Source organism: Callorhinus ursinus, unplaced genomic scaffold (genome assembly GCF_003265705.2).
Source record: "Callorhinus ursinus isolate GAN/ISIS: 27379988/994484 unplaced genomic scaffold, GSC_fseal_2.0 scaffold155, whole genome shotgun sequence".
NCBI classification, from domain to species: domain Eukaryota; kingdom Metazoa; phylum Chordata; class Mammalia; order Carnivora; family Otariidae; genus Callorhinus; species Callorhinus ursinus.
In genome coordinates, this window is record NW_027397217.1 from 148297 (window position 1) to 166536 (window position 18240).

The 18240-nt window shown below is 43.6% G+C and overlaps 1 protein-coding gene across 1 annotated transcript in view; it reads right to left on the reverse strand.

Annotated features, from left to right (window-relative positions):
* The window catches only part of LOC112830467 (scavenger receptor cysteine-rich domain-containing protein DMBT1-like), a gene marked incomplete at its 5' end in the record, with an annotated part of 180515 nt that overhangs the window by 115875 nt on the left and 46400 nt on the right, over positions 1–18240 (reverse strand). Inside the window, 1 exon segment of the mRNA XM_073890438.1 lies at positions 2837–2859. Within this exon segment, the coding sequence (XP_073746539.1) occupies positions 2837–2859 (23 nt within the window).

The following is an 18240-nucleotide window of genomic DNA, read 5'->3' on the forward strand; positions in this document are numbered from 1 at the left end:
GGCCGGAGTCTCCTGAGGGACTCGCCTGGAACAGCTGACATGTGCTGAATGCTCCCGGCATCCCCATGCCATGCTGTTTTATGCATCCACCACTGAACCCTCCGAGCCCACTAGGAGGTGGACGTTTAATATTGTCCACATGTTATGGATCACCCTTTTGTTACTGTCTCCCTGATGCTTGGACCAGTAAGATTCACTTAAGGCTTTTCTTATTTATTTTTTATTAGTTTCAGAGGTAGAATTTAGTGATTCATCAGTTGTGTATAACTCCCAGTGCTCATTCCATCACGTGCCCTCCTTAATGCCCATCACCCAGTTACCCCATCCCTCCATCCACCTCCCCTCCAGCAACCCTCAGTTTGTTTCCTAGAGTTCAGCATCTCTTATGGTTTGCCACCCTCTCTGTTTTCATCTTATTTTATTTTTCCTTCCCTTCCTCTATGTTCCTCTGTTTTGTTTCTTAAATTCCACATATGAGTGAAATGATATGGTATTTTTCTATCTCTGACTGACTTATTTAGCTTAGCTTATATAATACCCTCTAGTTCCAACCACATCATTGCAAATGGCAAGATCTCATTCTTTTTGATGGTTGAGTAAATACTGGTGTATATACACCACATCTTCTTTATCCATTCATCTGTTGATGGACATCTAGGCTCTTTCCAGAGTTTGGCTATTGTGGCCATTGCTGCAGTATGGAGGTTCCTCAAAAATTTAAAAATAGAGCTACACTTCAACCCAGCAACTGCACTACTAGGTATTTATCCAAAGGATACAAACATAGTAATTCGAAGGGGCACATGCACCCCAGTGCTTATAGTTAAAGCTTATTTAAAAAAAAAAAAAAAAAACTAGTGAATTTGTAGAAGTTCACACCACCAGCTAGAGGTGCAGACGAGATTTTAATTCAGGAGTCCTGAATTGTTCGGTTGCAATAGCACAAGCTGCAGCCTGTATCTGGAAAAAATATGCACCCCAAAGAGACTGGTCGGGGCTAACACATTTGTACATGGAGTAAACACGTCTTTAACCTAAAGTAGCTGGGGCTGAGCTTATTATACCATTAATTTTTCATGTTTGTGTCACCTCCTTCCAGAAAAAAGAAGTCAAGGCAGTTATAAAAATGCATACAATCTAAAAAGATAAAATTAAAACAAGCAAAGTAACAGAGTGAGGAAGCTGGGATAAAATAAAAATAGGAGTAGGAAAAACAAACCAAAGCCAAGAGCAGTGTCAGAAGCAGGAAAATCGACTAAAGAAATCTGACTGAGTTTGCAAAGGGCATTTGCGCTATGTGAATAAAGTCAAACTCTGCTCATGGAACTCCTTCGACTTGTCTAGTACTTATTTATCGCTCTGTTTCATGTTCATTTCACCTTAATTCTTCTAGTAGTTCCATGAGTGAGCACAACGAATCGTCTTATGTCCCTTTTGTAGATGAGGGGACTGAGACACGAAGGAAGGGCTCTCGTGCCCAAGGTCAGCTGGTGAGAGAATGAAGCAGCGGGAAGGGAAGTCAGGCTGCTTCTTAGGTTCTCTGTCTTCCTGTTCCTAAAATGCCCCATGAGACAGGTGAGTACTCTCTGTCTATAAGGTGCATAAGAGTGCTGATTGCTGGGGGCGCCTGGGTGGCTCAGTTGGTTAAGCGACTGCCTTCGGCTCAGGTCATGATCCTGGGGTGCCGGGATCGAGTCCCGCATCGGGCTCCCTGCTCGGCGGGGAGTCTGCTTCTCCCTCTGACCTTCCTCCATCTCATGCTCTCTCTCTACCATTCTCTCTCTCAATAAATACATAAAAATCTTTAAATAAAAAAAAAAGAATTCTGATTGCTGGGATTCATTTTAATTTCAGATCTGTAGCTCTAGGTGGGGGATTATTGCTGCTCAACCTTTGCCTTCTCTTTCACTCCCTCACACTGTTCTCTCTTCAACTCTTGGTTTCTTTTTAACATGTCTTCTGCTACAGTGAAGAATTATCTAACAGAGGTTCATAGAGACAAGGATGCTCTTTTGTCAAGATCAATAGTTTCCTTTTATTTGACAGACAGAGTGAGAGAGAGCACCAGCAGGGGGCGGGGGGCAGGGCAGAGGGAGAGGGAGCCCGATGTGGGGCTCGATCCCAGGACCCTGGGATCATGACCTGGGCCGAAGGCAGACGCTTCACAGACTGAACCACCCAGGGGCCCCAGTAGTTTCCTTTTAGAATGTGGATTTTACCTGGATCCATCCTCCTCGAAGAATTTTGATGATGTTATTTTGTTAGGGCTGCTATAACCAAGTGGTAGAAACACAGAAATTTATTCTTTCACAGTTCTGTAGGCTAGACGTCTGAGATGAAGTTGTTGGTGGGGTTGTTTCTTTCTGAAGACCTTAAGGAAGAATCTATTCCATGCCTCTGCCCTAGATTTTGGTGGTTCGCTGGCCATCTTTGTTGTTCCTTGGCACGTAGAAACACAACCCCAATCTCTGCCTTCATCCTTACTTGGTGTTTGTCCTCTGTGCCATCTCCAAATGTCCCCTTTTCATAAGGACACTGGTTATAACGGATTAAGACCCACCCTCATAACCTCATTTTAACTCAATTACCTCCATAAAGACTCTATCTCCAAATAAGGTCACATTCTGAGGTACTATGGGTTAGGACTTCAACATGTGAATTTGGGGGAGACACATTCAGCCCATAACCTATGGCATTAACTGGATGCTCAGCCACTATAGGCAAGGCTGAAATCTTTCTCTCTGTCAACAAAGTCAGCATACACGATTGCAAACTCAAAACCCTCAGTTCCAGAGTGAAAACCATCGCAGGCAAAAGGGAGAGCTCCGAGTCATGCTCTTTCTCCCCGCCGTGTTCTGACTCTTCATCCCCACTTCTGCCACCTCATCCCCTCATCCCTCCTCCAGAGGCATGTTTGGCCTCCTTGGGATCACCCGCATCACGGGTGCACCTAACAACTGCTTTGACATCGACACATGTCTCTACACCACCACTCTTAATGCTCCCCTTTATTCTCCTCCTCCTTCATGCTTCACAAATAGTGGGCCTCCTTGGACAAACGTGTCCACTTCCTTGACACCACATCAGACATATTGAAGGAGTGCCCGATGCCTCCATTGTCTACCCACAGTGGCTGCCGTTGGGATGTGAGACAGCAAAGACACTGAACCATAACAGTGACTGCTGCTGAGGGGACCACAAGTGACGAAGGAGATGGAGCTGAGATGAGGGTGGTGGTCATGGTGGATGCTGCCTTTGGGGGGGACCATAATGGGCCGTTGTGGCTGAGGTCACGTAGCTACCAAAACCACAAGCTTTGCTTGTGACTGAGAGGGTGGGAAGTACAGACGAGGAGTGTCTTGTCCTTGAAGCCACTGGAAGCCACTGGAAGTTTCCACAGATTGCTGTTTTTGTTTTGAGCACTTCTATTAAAAGTATTGCAATTGATTCCCCATTTAGAGAATCAATGGACTCTTACACAAACAAGAGGCAAAGCATTGCACAACCGAGTTATGCTTAGCCTGCCATTTTGACTTTTCTCAGCAATGGTCACTCAAGTCTGTTCCCAGGACTCTGTTCCAAGGCACATAGTTGAATGATCATGAAAATACACTCTCCTTGGGGTTAGATTCTGAATAAGATATACTGTAACTTCCTCCCTCTTACCCCATGGAGTTCTAGTACCTGTAGGAAATGTTTTGCCAACTAGGGTTTTAAGATAAGATGGTTTCATGTTTGTATACCGTAACTCCCAAGATCTTTTTATGCATGCTCAATTAGGTTCAGCCTTCGCCAAGAAATGTAACTCCTCCCCGGTGAGTCCCAAGTGGGGCAAGGGATCTAAAGGGGAAGTTCAGAGAGAGACCAGCTCTCTACATTATCCTCTCAAGATATGAAGAGCAGCCCAAGTCCTCAAAAACAACTCTGAAGCTCCTCTTCAATTTGTGGAAAAGAATGGGGTTTCATACAGATATTTGCAAACCCAAGAAAAGGGGTGCTTCCTGATAGAGAACACATCACATTCCCAGATAGGAAAAGATCGTTGCTGGGGAGGGGTACCACTTACATTTTATGCAACATGTGGGAGATTCCTTCACAATACCTGGTGAAGTTCCCTGAGACATTGACAGTGATTCTGGATTGAGACCTGCTAGCGGGGCAGGTACCAGTACCGATGGTTGCAATTGTATAATTGTAGAAAACTGCAGGTCTTTCCTCCCCGTGGTCAGGGAGCCCCCGAGTGCCCCCTATAACTACGTGGCACCTCAAGCCTCTTTCCTGAGCCCGGACATCTCCAACATAAAACATAATCAGCACCAAGTCTGATCAGCTCCCCGTGATGTGTCCAGCACTAGGGCTTCCGTATTTCAAATATCATCTGCCTATCACAGCAGATTACTAAGGCTGTTAGTCTGGTTTGCTTTGGAAGCAGATGCCTTCTAGAACTTTTATTAGTATGGTTTTAAATATATATGTCTATTTAAATGAGTTGAGGCATGGATCACTCCTCGACTGCTGTCTGCTCGTAATAAATGTTCAATGATTATCCATTTTTATTGTTAATTTTGGTGGCATTCTTTATTTCAGACCAAACCTGTGGCTTGAGGGTAGTGGCGGCAGACAGGGCTGAACCCTGGCCTCTCCGTGTTCTCCCGAGTGAATTTCCCCAGCCCCATATTCAGTTTCAATCTCCTTATCAGACCGATTTGCATCATCAGTCACCACACCATTTCCTGGGGAAATCTAACTTCAGATTATGTTGAGATTGGTGGTTTTTGGTTTTGTTTTTTCTAATTTTAACTAGTGTGGCCTTGGGCAAATCCTTGAAACTTGCCTTCCCTACACTGGCTTCTTTGTCTGCAAAACTTCTGTAAACGGACCTCCTGAGGGAGAATGAGTGGGAGTTGCCCAGAGAGACCCCTGCCCTGGCAGCAGGGGGTCCTAGTGGAGGGGGCAGCCCTGGCTCCACTGGAGGCTCCGCTGTGACCCTTCACACAGGTTCCCCCCGGGAAAGGTGGCTTCTGCGGCTCCTTCCCTATAATCTTCTTTTGGCGATTCACACATGGAGCTTCCTGGAAGCAAAGACCTTGTAAATGCAAAATCTCCCTTATTTGCAACCTCCTCTGTGTGAGGAGGTTGTGGGAGTTGTTCTTTTTTGGGGCAGTGTCTCTCCCCTATAATTTGATTCCAGGACAATCTCCCCCATCGTTGATTTCCTGTTGCATCTTAGTTACCTTCTCGCTTTGACCTTGGCTGAGCTCCCACAGATCAGGAATGGCAGAGCTGAGGCTGCAACCCAGGACAAACTCCTGCACTGAGAGTCGATAGACATATTTCTTCTCAAAACAAAAACGGGGGCACCTTGGTGGTTCAGTCGGTGAAGTCTCTGCCTTCAGCTCAGGTCTTGATCCCAGGGTCCTGCGGCTGAGCCCCACATCGGGCTCCCTGCTCAGCGGGGAGCCTGCTTCTCCTCTCACTCTGCCTGTCGCTCCCCCTGCTTGTGTGCTCTCTCTGTCAAATAAATTAAACAAAACAAAACAAAAAACAACTGGGTGGGCTCTTTCTCTTCCTTCTTCTTCGCTGTGTGTCATTTGTATGGATCACTGCTGGTGTGACCAAGGCTCCGAGCTGGCTTGTTAGGGGTCGCGGTCACATCAGCAACACAGAGTTCCCACCGCTGATAGGCACAGCACCGAGTTAAGGGACTAAAATGCTTGTTCTTCTCATTTGCACTTAGAGTTAATCACCTTTATTTATTTATTTTTAAAGCTGGTTTGTTTGTATCTTTGGGTTTTGTCTGTAAAACAGGTAATCTTTTATTCTCACTTCCTGGAATACTATCTTTCAACTAAGACATTAGAGAGAAACGCTTATAGGTCTTGAGAATTAGAAGAGTGCTGTATTCTGAAGCATAATGTATCAAGGCACGGTAGACGAGGACAAAAATCTATATCCCAAGTGTTTTTGTGACAATTTACATTGGCTTACCCTAAGACTGACCTCTATCTTTGCTGACTCCATTCAGATTTGGCAAACATGTTCTATATCACCTTACAACATTGGTGTTTTAAGTTTCATTCAAAAATCAAGAATTAGAAAGACTGCTTGGAGTTGTAGCAACTCTTTCTGAAGAATTGCAGAATCAGATCAACTGACACTGTGGAATGAATAAGCTTCTTAATCTTTGTTGAGGGCATCACAATGTCCCCTAGGAACCATGAAAGTGTTGTGATTAGTGCTACTTCTCTGCATGTGAGAACCTGAATAAAAACTTATACATTAAATATTTCAAGTCTAGCTAGAAAAGACAGAGTCAGGTAAAGCTACTGTTTAGTTTTGCCATTTACCTAAAAAACCTGTATTGCTTTAACTTGCCTAAAACCAATATCCTTAAAACTACAACTGATCTTTTCTGTATCTGAGAAGGAATTTGCTAAACTGTTCACAAAACAAAAATTTGTACAAATTGTGAAAGTTTGGAGAACACCACTTATGTCTACTTCTTGGCATATGGAGAACAAACATTCTTTTCTGTGTCCTTATCTTTTAAAATAGTTGAACGTTTTCCCCCAATAATTGCTACATAAGATCATTATTCAGATAAGTATATAATTCTTGGAAGAACCTGTAAAAAAAAATACTGTAAATACAAACCTCCTTAAGGGAGGAACGTCCTAGAAACATTTTGGTGGCTTTTACATCTAAGGTATGATTTTATTTTACTTTATTTTTTCATACCTAATCATTATACTGGTTGCCTAGGCTTAGGATATCCTAAAACCATGGTCTATGGTTACAAGTATAGTTATTTTTCAATGAGTCTTCTCTAACTTATGTCTCCTCTCTTCTAAGCAAATGTCATGTGTACACAGTAGTTTGTAGTGAGAGTCCACTACCTACATGATTCTGGGGAAAAGACAAGAAAGACTTGATTGGAGGTTAGAGCTTCGGCATGTTTAGCAGATGTGTGGAGTCAGTCACCCACAAGGAGATTCTTTATAGGAAGAAGTGCCCATATTCAGCCTGAAAGGACGGTAATCAAAACTTAGGATGACTTGGAATGTGAGAGTAGAAAGAAAGGAAGACAAACTATGCAGTCATGGAATAAGGAAGACTTCAGTGTAAATCACAACCCAAATAAGAACATTTAACCCTGATCTATGTTGGTTTCTAACTCATCATTATTTTTAAAAAGTTGGAGAATTATTTGCACTTTGGAGGTGTCAACCCACCCAGAAATTATGCTATTCAATTGTTCATCGAGACCAGTGTGTTGTCTAGGTGCCAACAACACAAACTTGCATGTGAGGAAAAGGCTCCTATCTCCTTGGAACTTACCTCCTTTAATAGGAGGGGAAAGAGAAAATAAGCAAGTTTTTTTTTTTTAAGACTGAAACAAAACAAAAGCAAAAATATCTAAGAGCAGTAAATGCTATAAAACAGACATATTGAAATCAATAAATAAAAAGGGTAATGCATCATGACCAAATGCAGATTCTTCCAGAGATGGAAGGTTGGTCTAACATTTGAAAATCATTCAGTGTGATTCATCATGTTAACAAAGTATAGAACGATTTTAGATCATTTCAACAGACACAGAAAAAAAAAAAAAACGCTTGTCAAAATTCAACACATATTTAGCATAAAGGGAACTTCAAGTTAATAAAAGCAAAACACTAAATGCTTTTTGCCCCTCTGAAATGGGTAATAAAACAAGTATGTCTGCTCTCACCACTGCTCGTCAACATTTTATTTTATTTTTTTTAATTTTTTTATTGTTATGTTAATCACCATATATTACATCATTAGTTTTTGATGCAGTGTTCCATGATTCATTGTTTGTTCATAACACCCAGTGCTCCATGCAGAACGTGCCCTCCTCAATACCCATCACCAGGCTAACCCATCCCCCCACCCCCCCCTACCCTCTAGAACCCTCAGTTTGTTTTTCAGAGTCCATCATCTCTCCTGGTTCGTCTCCCCCTCTGACATACTCGTCAACATTTTATTGGAGGTGTTAGCCAGTGCAGTAAGGTAAGAAAAAGAAATAAAAAGTACGTAGATTGGAAAGGAAAAATGGAAACTATATTTTTGATGACATGATCATATAAGGGAAACTTATGAAATCTTAAAAAAAAAAGCAAGCTACATAAGGCTACTAAAGAAACTCAAGTAAATGTGGTGGGGGATCCTGGGTTGGACTAGAAAGACAGACCAATTGCAGAAGTGGTGAAACTGGAACAAGTTCCATAGATTAGTTAATAGCATTGCCTGCCCCAGTGTTAATTTCCTGATTTTGACCTTACTGTGGTTATGTAAGATGTTAACATTAGGGGAAGCAGGGTGAAGGGCATATGGGAATTCTCTGTGTTATTTTTGCAGTTTTTTTCTGTTGGCCTAAAATTATTAAAAAAAAAAAAAAAAGCTTTTGTAAATGGTGAAAAAAAGCCCAGAGAATTAAGTAATTTTTTAAAGGTTGCAAGAAATATGGGAAATTTAAAAAAATCAGTTGTATATCTACTTACTAGTAATAATAATTGGAAAATGAAACACAATTACCATTTAAAATACTGTAGAGGGGTGCCTGGGTGGCTCAGATGGTTAAGCATCTGCCTTTGGCTCAGGTCATGATCCCAGGGTCCTGGGATTGAGCCCAACATCGGGCTCCTGGCTCAGAGAGGAGCCTGCTTCTCCCTCTCCCTCTGCCTCTTTCCCTGCTCATGCGTTCTCTCTCTCTCTCTCTCTCTCTGTATCTCTGTGTCTCAAATGAATAAATAAAATCTTTAAAAAAATTTTAAAAAATACTGTAGAGAGCCCATAAAAATCATATGGGTAAATTTAACATTTAATTTTAAATTACTACACATCAAAAACTATGAAATATTGCTGAAAGAAACTAAAGATGATCTAAATAAATGGAGAGATATGCCATGTTCACCAAAGAGACAACTCAAGGTTATTAAGATACCAGTTCTTCCCAAAAGTGATCTATAGTTTCAAAGCAATGCCTTAAAAAATCCTTTCAGGCTTTTTTGTAAAATTGACAATTTGGTTTTACAGTGAATATGGAAAAACAAAGGACCTAGAATAGCCAAAGCATTTCTGAAAAAGAACAAAGTTGGAGGACTAATACTATCTGATTTCAAGACTTAATATAGAGCTATATAGTCATGGCAGTGTGATATGGACATAAACAAGACCCACAGATCAATGGAATAGAGCAGGATCCCCAAAAAGATCCATGCACATACAGCCACTGAACTTTAGATAAAGGTGCCAAGGTAATTCACTGGGAAAAAAGACAGTCTTTTCCAAACCTGGTGCTAAAACAATTGGACATCAAAGTGCCAAAAACAGAAACAAAAACACCTCAACCCTTACCCACCACATCCAAAATTAACTTGAGGTGGATCATAGATCAAAACAAGAGTAAAATAGGGATAGACCCCGGCAGAATCTCTTGCTCTACTTAAATGACTGTTATCTCTTTTCACTGAGTGTCAAAATCTGAATTCACATAAATTATGTGCCTGGTGTGTGTGTGTATACATTTTTAAATAGCCTGTTGTTATATGAAAACAATGAATCATGGAACACTACATCAAAAACTAATGATGTACTGCATGGTGACTAACAGAACATAATAAAATTAAATTAAATTAAAAAAAAAAAGCCTGTTTCCTCTTGCCATTTCTCTGCACATGTCATATTGTTTCTGTGCTGTCTTGAAAGATACCATCTGAGTGATGTCCACATAAGGGACCCACCCATCATCTTGAGCCCCATGGACAAAGAACACAGGACAAAGTCCTGCCAGAAAGAGATGATAGAGATGTTTGCATTCAGAGGAGCTGACGGCTTGTCCCACCTTCATTGCCTAATATCCCAGGTCTGCTGGACCCTTGCCTTTAAGCCAAAAACAATTTTCAAATGTCTCTGAAGGAAACTTTCATGGAACAATGGCAGATTTTACTTTCTTCCTCCTGTTGGCAAATCTCATTCTTGCCTTTGTTCCACTGTAAGAGGGGTATGTGTGTAATCAGCCCAAGCAGAGTGGCATCCCACTTGGAAAATGCCTTCAACCTGCTTCTCTTCACCCATCTCCTCTAAAGTAGCTGTCTGTTGAGTCTATTCCATGCTAAAAGTTAACAGAAAATCAGGGAGATGGATAAACTTGTACATTCTTTCCTCACATTCTCATACACCTTATCTCTGAACACCCATAGTTTTGCCATGTGGGAAGTTCTCTGAGCCCCTGGCTGTTAAGAGTCTCTGCCCAGCATTGTCAAGAGTGTCCCCCTTTCTTGCACTTGTTACAATGTGCATTGTATTACACACTGCCCTTCTGTATGCCTGTGTCACCTCACTTCATTAGATCTCCCACAAGAGAGGGACCCTGTCTGTTCATCTCTGTAACCTCACCATCTAGCAAAGAGTTGAGGTCATGGCAGGTATGCCCTGCCCATGTGACTATATATATGAATATGTGAAAAGTGTTCTTCCTTACAGAGTTCTCCCTACACTTAAGTTGACTAAAACATCCTACTCTAATCCCCATATAACAAACGTCTATACTGGCAGCTTTTGCCAGTAATGTCAATACTTGCAAAACATGCAAAGAAATGTTTAATGGTTAGTCCATCCCATAGGGTGCTTCTGTAGCTGAGAGAAAGTGAAAATTTTGTCCACACACCAGTCAAAGGCTAGTCTCATCCCATCCCTACATCCCAACCCTAAATGTGCCAGGTTCTTGCCTCTGTATTTGTGGCTCCGTATTGCTCTGCCACCAGACCACATGACCTTGAGTGACTCCTCCCAAGCCCTTTCTCTTTACCTTTCCACAAGTGAATAAGCCACTGGGTAAGCCCTCCATCTGGTGAGCTAGCTGGGATGTACCTCCTGTAACAACTTCCTGTGTTCCATATTCTCTTTTTGATAGTTTACTTCTCAGATGCGTCATGTAGCAACCCATATAGGGGACAGAGTTGGATCAGAGGCCGGTGGGGCATGGGGCACAACAAGACAAGAATAGAATCTGGACCCTGCTTAATCCTCACTATCTTAACTTGAGATGGCTCCAGGGAGAACCAACTTTTCTCCTATTTTATTTGTGTTCAGGCGTCACAAGGACTGATAGACAGAAAGGAGCATTCCAAATATGGAAAGTTTGCCCACCCCCTGTCTGGTTGTAGTGGGACCAGCAGAATCACGGTTGGGTTTTCCTGGCGCCATCTTCATGCCAGACTAACACAGGAAGTTGTTATTTAGAGATAAGGGAAACCACAGTTAACACCCTCCCTCCATAATCTGATGGAGTCTCAGAACTGCAAAGTCATTTCTGGGTTAGTCTATGGAAAATTAAGCGGATTTCCAGCCTCACTTGTCAGGGAAGCCATTAAGCCGAGTGAACTCAGCCATTATCCCGTTACAAGCTCAGGAAGCTACAAGCTTCCGGCTTCATGGGAAGAGGGCAGGTTTCATGAGCATGAACCTAGTGGTGCCTCCGCTGTGACAGAGGGACAACAAAATACCCACTCACTCCACAGCAGAGAGCCAAGGAAGAGAGGGTCATTTAAAGCTAGAAAGGAAGGAGCTGTTTAAAATGAAAACATTTGAAGGCAAATCTGTAGAGACAGAAAGGAGACTTGAAACTGGTAGTTGACACAGGATTAATTGTAAATGGGCACAAGGGATCATTTTAGGGTGATGGAAGTGTTCCAAACTGAATTGTAGAGACAGTTGCACAACTTGGTAAAGTTACTACAAATCATTGAATTACACGTCTAAAACAAGTGAATTTCATGGTGGGTAAAGTTTACCTCGATTTGTTTTATTTTTTGAATTTTTTTCTTTTTAAAGATTTTATTTATTTATTTGAGAGAGAGAGAGACACAGCGAGAGAGGGAACACGAGAGAGTGGGAGAGGGAGAAGCAGGCCTCCCGCGGAGCAGGGCGCCTGACGCGGGGCTCGATCCCAGGACCCTGGGATCATGACCTGAGCCGAATGCAGACGCTTAACGACTAAGCCACTCAGGTGCCCCGATAAGGTTGTTTAAAAAAATAAACTGTTGGGGCACCTGGCTGGCTCAGTCAGTAGACCATGTGACTCTTGACTTCAGGATCATGAGTTCAAGCCTCATGTTGGGCGAAGAGCTTACTTAAAAAAAAAAAAAAGATTAAACTGTTGCGCATGCCACCTTCAAAGGACGTTGTGATGCATGTCTCACTCTCCTGCAGGAAAAGTGCCAACTCTTCAGCGTGGCCTAACAGGCTCTCCTGATCTTTGCTGCCTCCTCTTCTGGCCTTTTACCCATCACAACCCCATACTCCCTCTGCTCCTGCAAACCTGGTGCTTTCAGTTCCCTGGACTCACCAGCCTCTCCCAGCTCTCTCCCCTTTTCTGTTTCCTCTGTGTGGCAACCCCTCCTGTCCACCTAATTTGTCCTTCATGAATTAGTGCAGATGTCCCTTCCTCTATAGAGTAATCAAATCGAGCCCCACCCTCAAGGTGGGAAGGGGTGGGACTCCCCAGGCTTAGGAGTGCTGGGTCTCATGGACTTCATCCAAGCTCTCTTTCCTGGGACTCATGTTTCCTTTGGGAATGGGGTCTTTGGGAATGAGGTCTCACTATCTGCTGCTGACCCCAGGGTCCTGGCCTTGGTGCCACTACCCACCTTCCCTGCCCCTGTCCTTCCCTTCAGCCTAAAAGTAACCTTATGGCCAAGACCAGACTGGAGCCGTCAAAGCTTGGGCTCACTGTTCAGGGAAGTAGACACAATCAGTAAGGAGCATGGAATAACAAGATTCAGCTCATCTCTGGCTATGAACTACCCCAGGGGCTCTCGGTCTGGCTCCTGGTTCTTGACTTTGCTTGCAGCCTTCTCCCTGTGACAGAAGCCACTTTCCCTCACCACCAGGGCACCTACAGGAAGAGCTAGACCTTCTAAGAGCTAAGATGCAAGAGAGTGAGACCCAGAGAGTGGCAGTAATTTTCTTTCCTGTTAAAGTTCTTCTTCCATGGGCCCTTTTCTGGCCTGAGGACTGGCCTCTCCCTTAGGCCTTCAGGGAGCCCCCTCCATCTCCTACCCACAGTGGTGCGGCCTCACCTAAGTGATTCAACCAGTCAACCAGAGCAGAAACCAGCCCTAGAGATACATGCTGTCGAGAGCTGAGGGCTGTTTGTGCTCACCATCCACAACCCCTCCCTTTACTCCCTGGCCAGCAGAGGTGGATCTTGAACTACTGGCATAGAGCCTCTGGTTCACTGTAAAGTGGCATCTAAGCTAAGTTTTGGGGTTTTTTTTTTTCATTCTACAAATATTTATTGAGTGCCTTCTATGTGTCAGGGCCCATGATGGGGGCTTGGAAAATAGCAATAAGTAAAGTTCTCGGGCTCTTGGAGCTTACAGCCTAATAAGAGAGGTGAGACACTAATAACATAACTACAGATGGGCCTGCAAAGAACCCAGCAGAAATTCTGGAGGAGAAAACTAGAAAACTCACACAGGTGGGAATACCATCACCCCGGCTTAGATTCTCAAGTTTGACTAAGTTATCCCTCGGGCACTTGAAATTCCCCAGATAATCACCTGTTACCCCTCAGACAGGAAAAGAATCAACAACCCTGCTTCTGACACCTCAGTGTGTCCAAAACACTTCCCAGAGGTCGAGATGTGAAACGGGCCTCCCCTCACCTTGAGGCTCCATATTCCCGGTGGACCTCCCAAGGAGGATCCAGAAGGGCCACAGCTGACCCCATGCCTAAGTAACTGCTTGTAACAACTCTGCTTGAGCTGCCGTCTCCCCAGTCCTTCTGCCAGAAGAAGGGGCCTGGAGAAGCTGGGAACGGGATTTGAGAAGCAGGTTGGTGTATAGCAGTGTGAGTCCTGGCCACGAGCCCTCTGGGCTGACCCTACCATCTGATTCCTCCCAGGCACCAACCAGCTGCCTTTTGCACTTACCTGTGCATGTGAATCACCTGGAGAACTTTTGAAATGCAGATCGGGACTCAGCAAATCTGGAGCAGGGCCTGAGATTCTGCATTTCTAACATGCTCCTAAGCGATCGATACCACTGCTACTGGTCCACAGACCACACTTGGACTAGCATCCCATGTTGAGTGGTCCTACACTGAGTCGCCACTTTGTTTTTCTTGGACCAGCAGCATTGGCATCACCTGGGAACTTGTTGCAGTGCAGAATTTTAAGTCCCACCCCAGATCTACCAAATAAGACTTGGCATTTTAAAGAAATATCCAGGAGATTTATTTGCACGTTAACTTTGGAGAAGTGCTGGTCTGGAAGAACTTCCCAGGGCTCTGATCTGCCTAGGGCCAATGGTTTTGTAGAGGAAACTATGATTTTAAAGCACGCAGCTTCTCATATAAAGACTGTATCCCATGCAGTGTTAAAAAGGAGCACCATTTCCATAAATGAGGGGGCTACTACATAGAAAATCTTACCGCTGGAGAGGGGAGATGGCTGATGGGTCTTTGGAGAGACAACTTGCAATGAGCCGCAGCTCCCACCAGAGGGAGCCAGAGCCCAGGCTCTGCCTGCAGGGCCGGCTGCGGGGAGGAAGAAAGTCCTCCCAGTTTTTGTGGGTGATTTGCGAGTGCGCATAGTGCACACACACGCACGCATTTCTTGGTAGCCATATAAAATTAAGCTGGAAAATACTTTTAAAAAGGTGGGAAATAATTGAGCATTATAGCTGAAAAACTGAGAGTAGGAAGTTAGGAAAGTTCAAAAGAAAAAACCCAAGTTTTTAGAGACTGTAGAATATCATAAATATACATAACGTAATCTAGGAGAGTATTGTCCCTACCTAGGGTAGGAAATGATTTCTTAAACAAGGCTCAGGAAGCACTAACCAATCAAGGAAAGGCTGGTAGGTTGGGAGTACACCTGGCATAAGAGACACCTTTAAGAAAGGAGAGGGCCAAGTCCACAGTAGGAGCAGGTGTTTGCCATGTATTGAACCGGTGAAGGGCTTCCATCAAGAATACGTAAGGATGTCCCACATATCAACAAGAAAACAAAAGCTTATTAGAAAAAATGGACAAAAGACTAGAACAGGCATTTCACAAAGGGTCAACTCAATGGCCAACAGAAAAAGCGTTCAGTCTCATTTGTACCCAGAAAAATGCAAATTAAAGCCACTGTGAGATACCACAACATACCCACCAGTGTTGGCAAGGGGGAATTACTGGTGGGATTGTGAACTGGTAGAAACTTTGGAATAGAGCTGAGAATTTTGTCGGAAATCGAAGCTACACATACCCTAGAACCCAGGACTTCTGCTCCTAGGTTTGCACCCACTGGAAAAGCATGCACATAACCCAAGGAGACATGTATAAGAATGCCCCCCAAATCATTATGATTATGAAAGCGTATGACTAAGAAATCATAATATAATCGTGCTAAGCAACAACGAAATGAGCCAAAGTCAAACATATTGGTAAGAGAGTCTGAGAAACATAATGTTCAGGGAAAAAAGCAAACACAAGGGAGTATATACTATATGAATCTATTACCACAAAGTTCCAAAGTGGGAGAACAGCACAACACTCTGCTGTTTAAAGACTACAAAAAAAATTTAAACTAATCTTTAAAAACCTAGTAAATATAAGGAGATTTGATGATTAATTTTATGTGTCAACTTGGCTGGGCCATGAATAGCTCCGGATGTTTCTGTGAGGATGTTTTTGGATGAGATTAACATTTAAATCAGTGGACTTTGGGTAAAGCAAACTGACCTTCATACCATGGGTGGGCCTCACCCAGTCAGCTGAAGGCCTGAACAGAAGAAAGACTGACGTACCTCAAGGAAGAAGAAGTTCTGGCAGCAGGCCTGACCTGCAACAGGGCTCTTCCCTGGGTCTCCAGGCTGCCAGTCTTCCAGCTCCATAATGATATAAGCCATTTCCTTAAGCTCTCTTCTCTGTCTCTCTGAACAACCCTGACTGATACAGTAGGTAAAAATAGAAGAAATGTATATAAAAGTTAAAGGCTACAAGGCAGAGACATAAAATGAACATGAAAGTAAAACATAGAGGATTAAAATGACAGGCAGTAGAAGAGGAAGTGTAGAAAACAAGCCAGCCCATGGGGTTGATGACTGTGAATAAATATGAGCACAGAATCACGTAACAATCAGGAATAAGAACTGAAGTAAAAATGATCGGGGAGAAATATCTTAAAAAACAACAACAACAACAAAAAGGTTGGGGATGGCAATGAGACAGCTAGAGAAGGAAGTGAGCTCCAAGCAGGTTAGTGGCGCTGAGTGCAGGAAGCATCAGTTTCCCCACAATGTGAAGACCTGTTGCCATGGTGACACCCTCCCAGGCAGAGTGGCAGTGTGCCCCCTTTCTTGCCCCCTTTCCTTGATGTCTGGAGAAGCTGGGTCCTGACCATGGCATCCTTTCCTGTCCGTATATTTTGGGATGGGACCATAGCTCCTCCTCCTAAATATCTGGAGGTGACCAGCCTGCTGAAATACAGCCAGACCTAGAGGATCCCCCATCAGCCCACAGCCCAGAGTAACCAGTGCTGACGTCTCTGTGTATTTCCTGCTTGTCTGTTTCCCTCTTGCATACTTGTGTATTTACAACATCCAGATCCTCCTCTATATAAGTTTTGTGTTCTGCCTTTTTTAAATATCAAATAACACCACAAATACGTTATGGAAATTTGTCCCAGACTGGCTTTTTGGTAGGTACATAATATTCCATCATATATCATTCACTGGTTGTTTCACAACTATGTGTTGAGTGCATATGATGTGTCAGGTGTTGTGCGGTTCATGCAAGGTCACCCTTCATTAGCACAGGCGGCTGAGTCACTGAACACAGAGCCGGAGACGTTTTCTTTACCGCTGAGAGGGGCTCTTTGCAGATTCCTGGGTTTGGAGCTGTTCCAGGTAACTGAACTGGCTTGTGTGAACGGGAGGATCACCATTGTGTTTTAGTTGGCTCACATGGCTTTGAGCACTGGACCACGTCCTAAACGTCCCCACTTTGAATTTCCTGGTGGAGTCAAAGGCAAGCTTTAGGACCCATACTTGTCAGAGACAACACGGAAGTCCTCTTCCGTGAGCTGCTGTTTCCTTTTCATTTTTTCCAGGGGGTAATACACTCCCATGGTTCTAAATTCAAGACAGAATAATGTATACAGTGAAAGGGTTCATTTCCACCACTTTCTCATCTGCCAGGTACCCACCTCCAGTAGCCATTCTTATTAGTTTTTGTGTGCGTATTATCCTAGATTTTCTTTATGCAAAATACAAATATATATGCTTATTTGTTCCTTTCCCACTCTAGAAGGTAGTCTACAACTTATATTCTTTTGCACCTTGCTTTGTACGTTTATGCAAAAGCCATATTTAACCATATTTCTTGGAGATATTTCCATACAAATAAAGATCTTCCTCCCTTGATCTTTATTACTGCGGCAGAGTATTCCATTGTATGGTTGGCCATAACTCTCTAACCAATCCCTAGTAATGGACATTTGAGTTTGTCATTAGGTTTGTCATCTCAAACAGGCTGTGTTGACTAACCTTGTGCATATTGTATTTTACACACATATTTGCTGGGTCAAGGGTAAATGCATTTGTAATGTTTTATATATGTAATATATATACAGTCACATTACTTTTTGTAGGGGTTGGGCCAACGTCCACTCTCACCGGGAACACTCTTGATCCCACCTTTGGCCAGAGGCCCAGGACAATTGCTTATTGAGTCAGCAAGCTGAGCATCTGCTCTACGCGAGGCCCCGTGCTAGACCACAGCAACACAAGAATAAGATGCTGTTGGTACTTCCTTTTGAGCAGAGGGAGAGACAGACTTAGTGGACAACTAAGGCAATTTGTGACAGGGCACTATAGCATAATGATACCAAGACTATGAGAACAGAGACAAAGGGGTGATTTATTCCGCAAGGAAAACTTCAGGGGAGGCGCAGGTGAGCTTGAGAGACAAGCGAGTTGCCAAGGGGAGGGGAGGTTCCTGACACCTGGGGGCAGCATGAACAACAGCTGGTTCCAAGGGCCACGGATAGCGGACTTTGATGGAGCACGAGGAACCAAGATTGGAGAGGCAAGCGAAAACCAGAGAGAGACTGAGCCTTCATCCTAAAGGGACTGAGCAGTCTCTGTGGGCTTGTAGGTGGCAGTGACGTGGTCAGATCGTCCCTCCAGCCACGAGCTCTGCCCGCTCTATTGCCCTGGACTCCA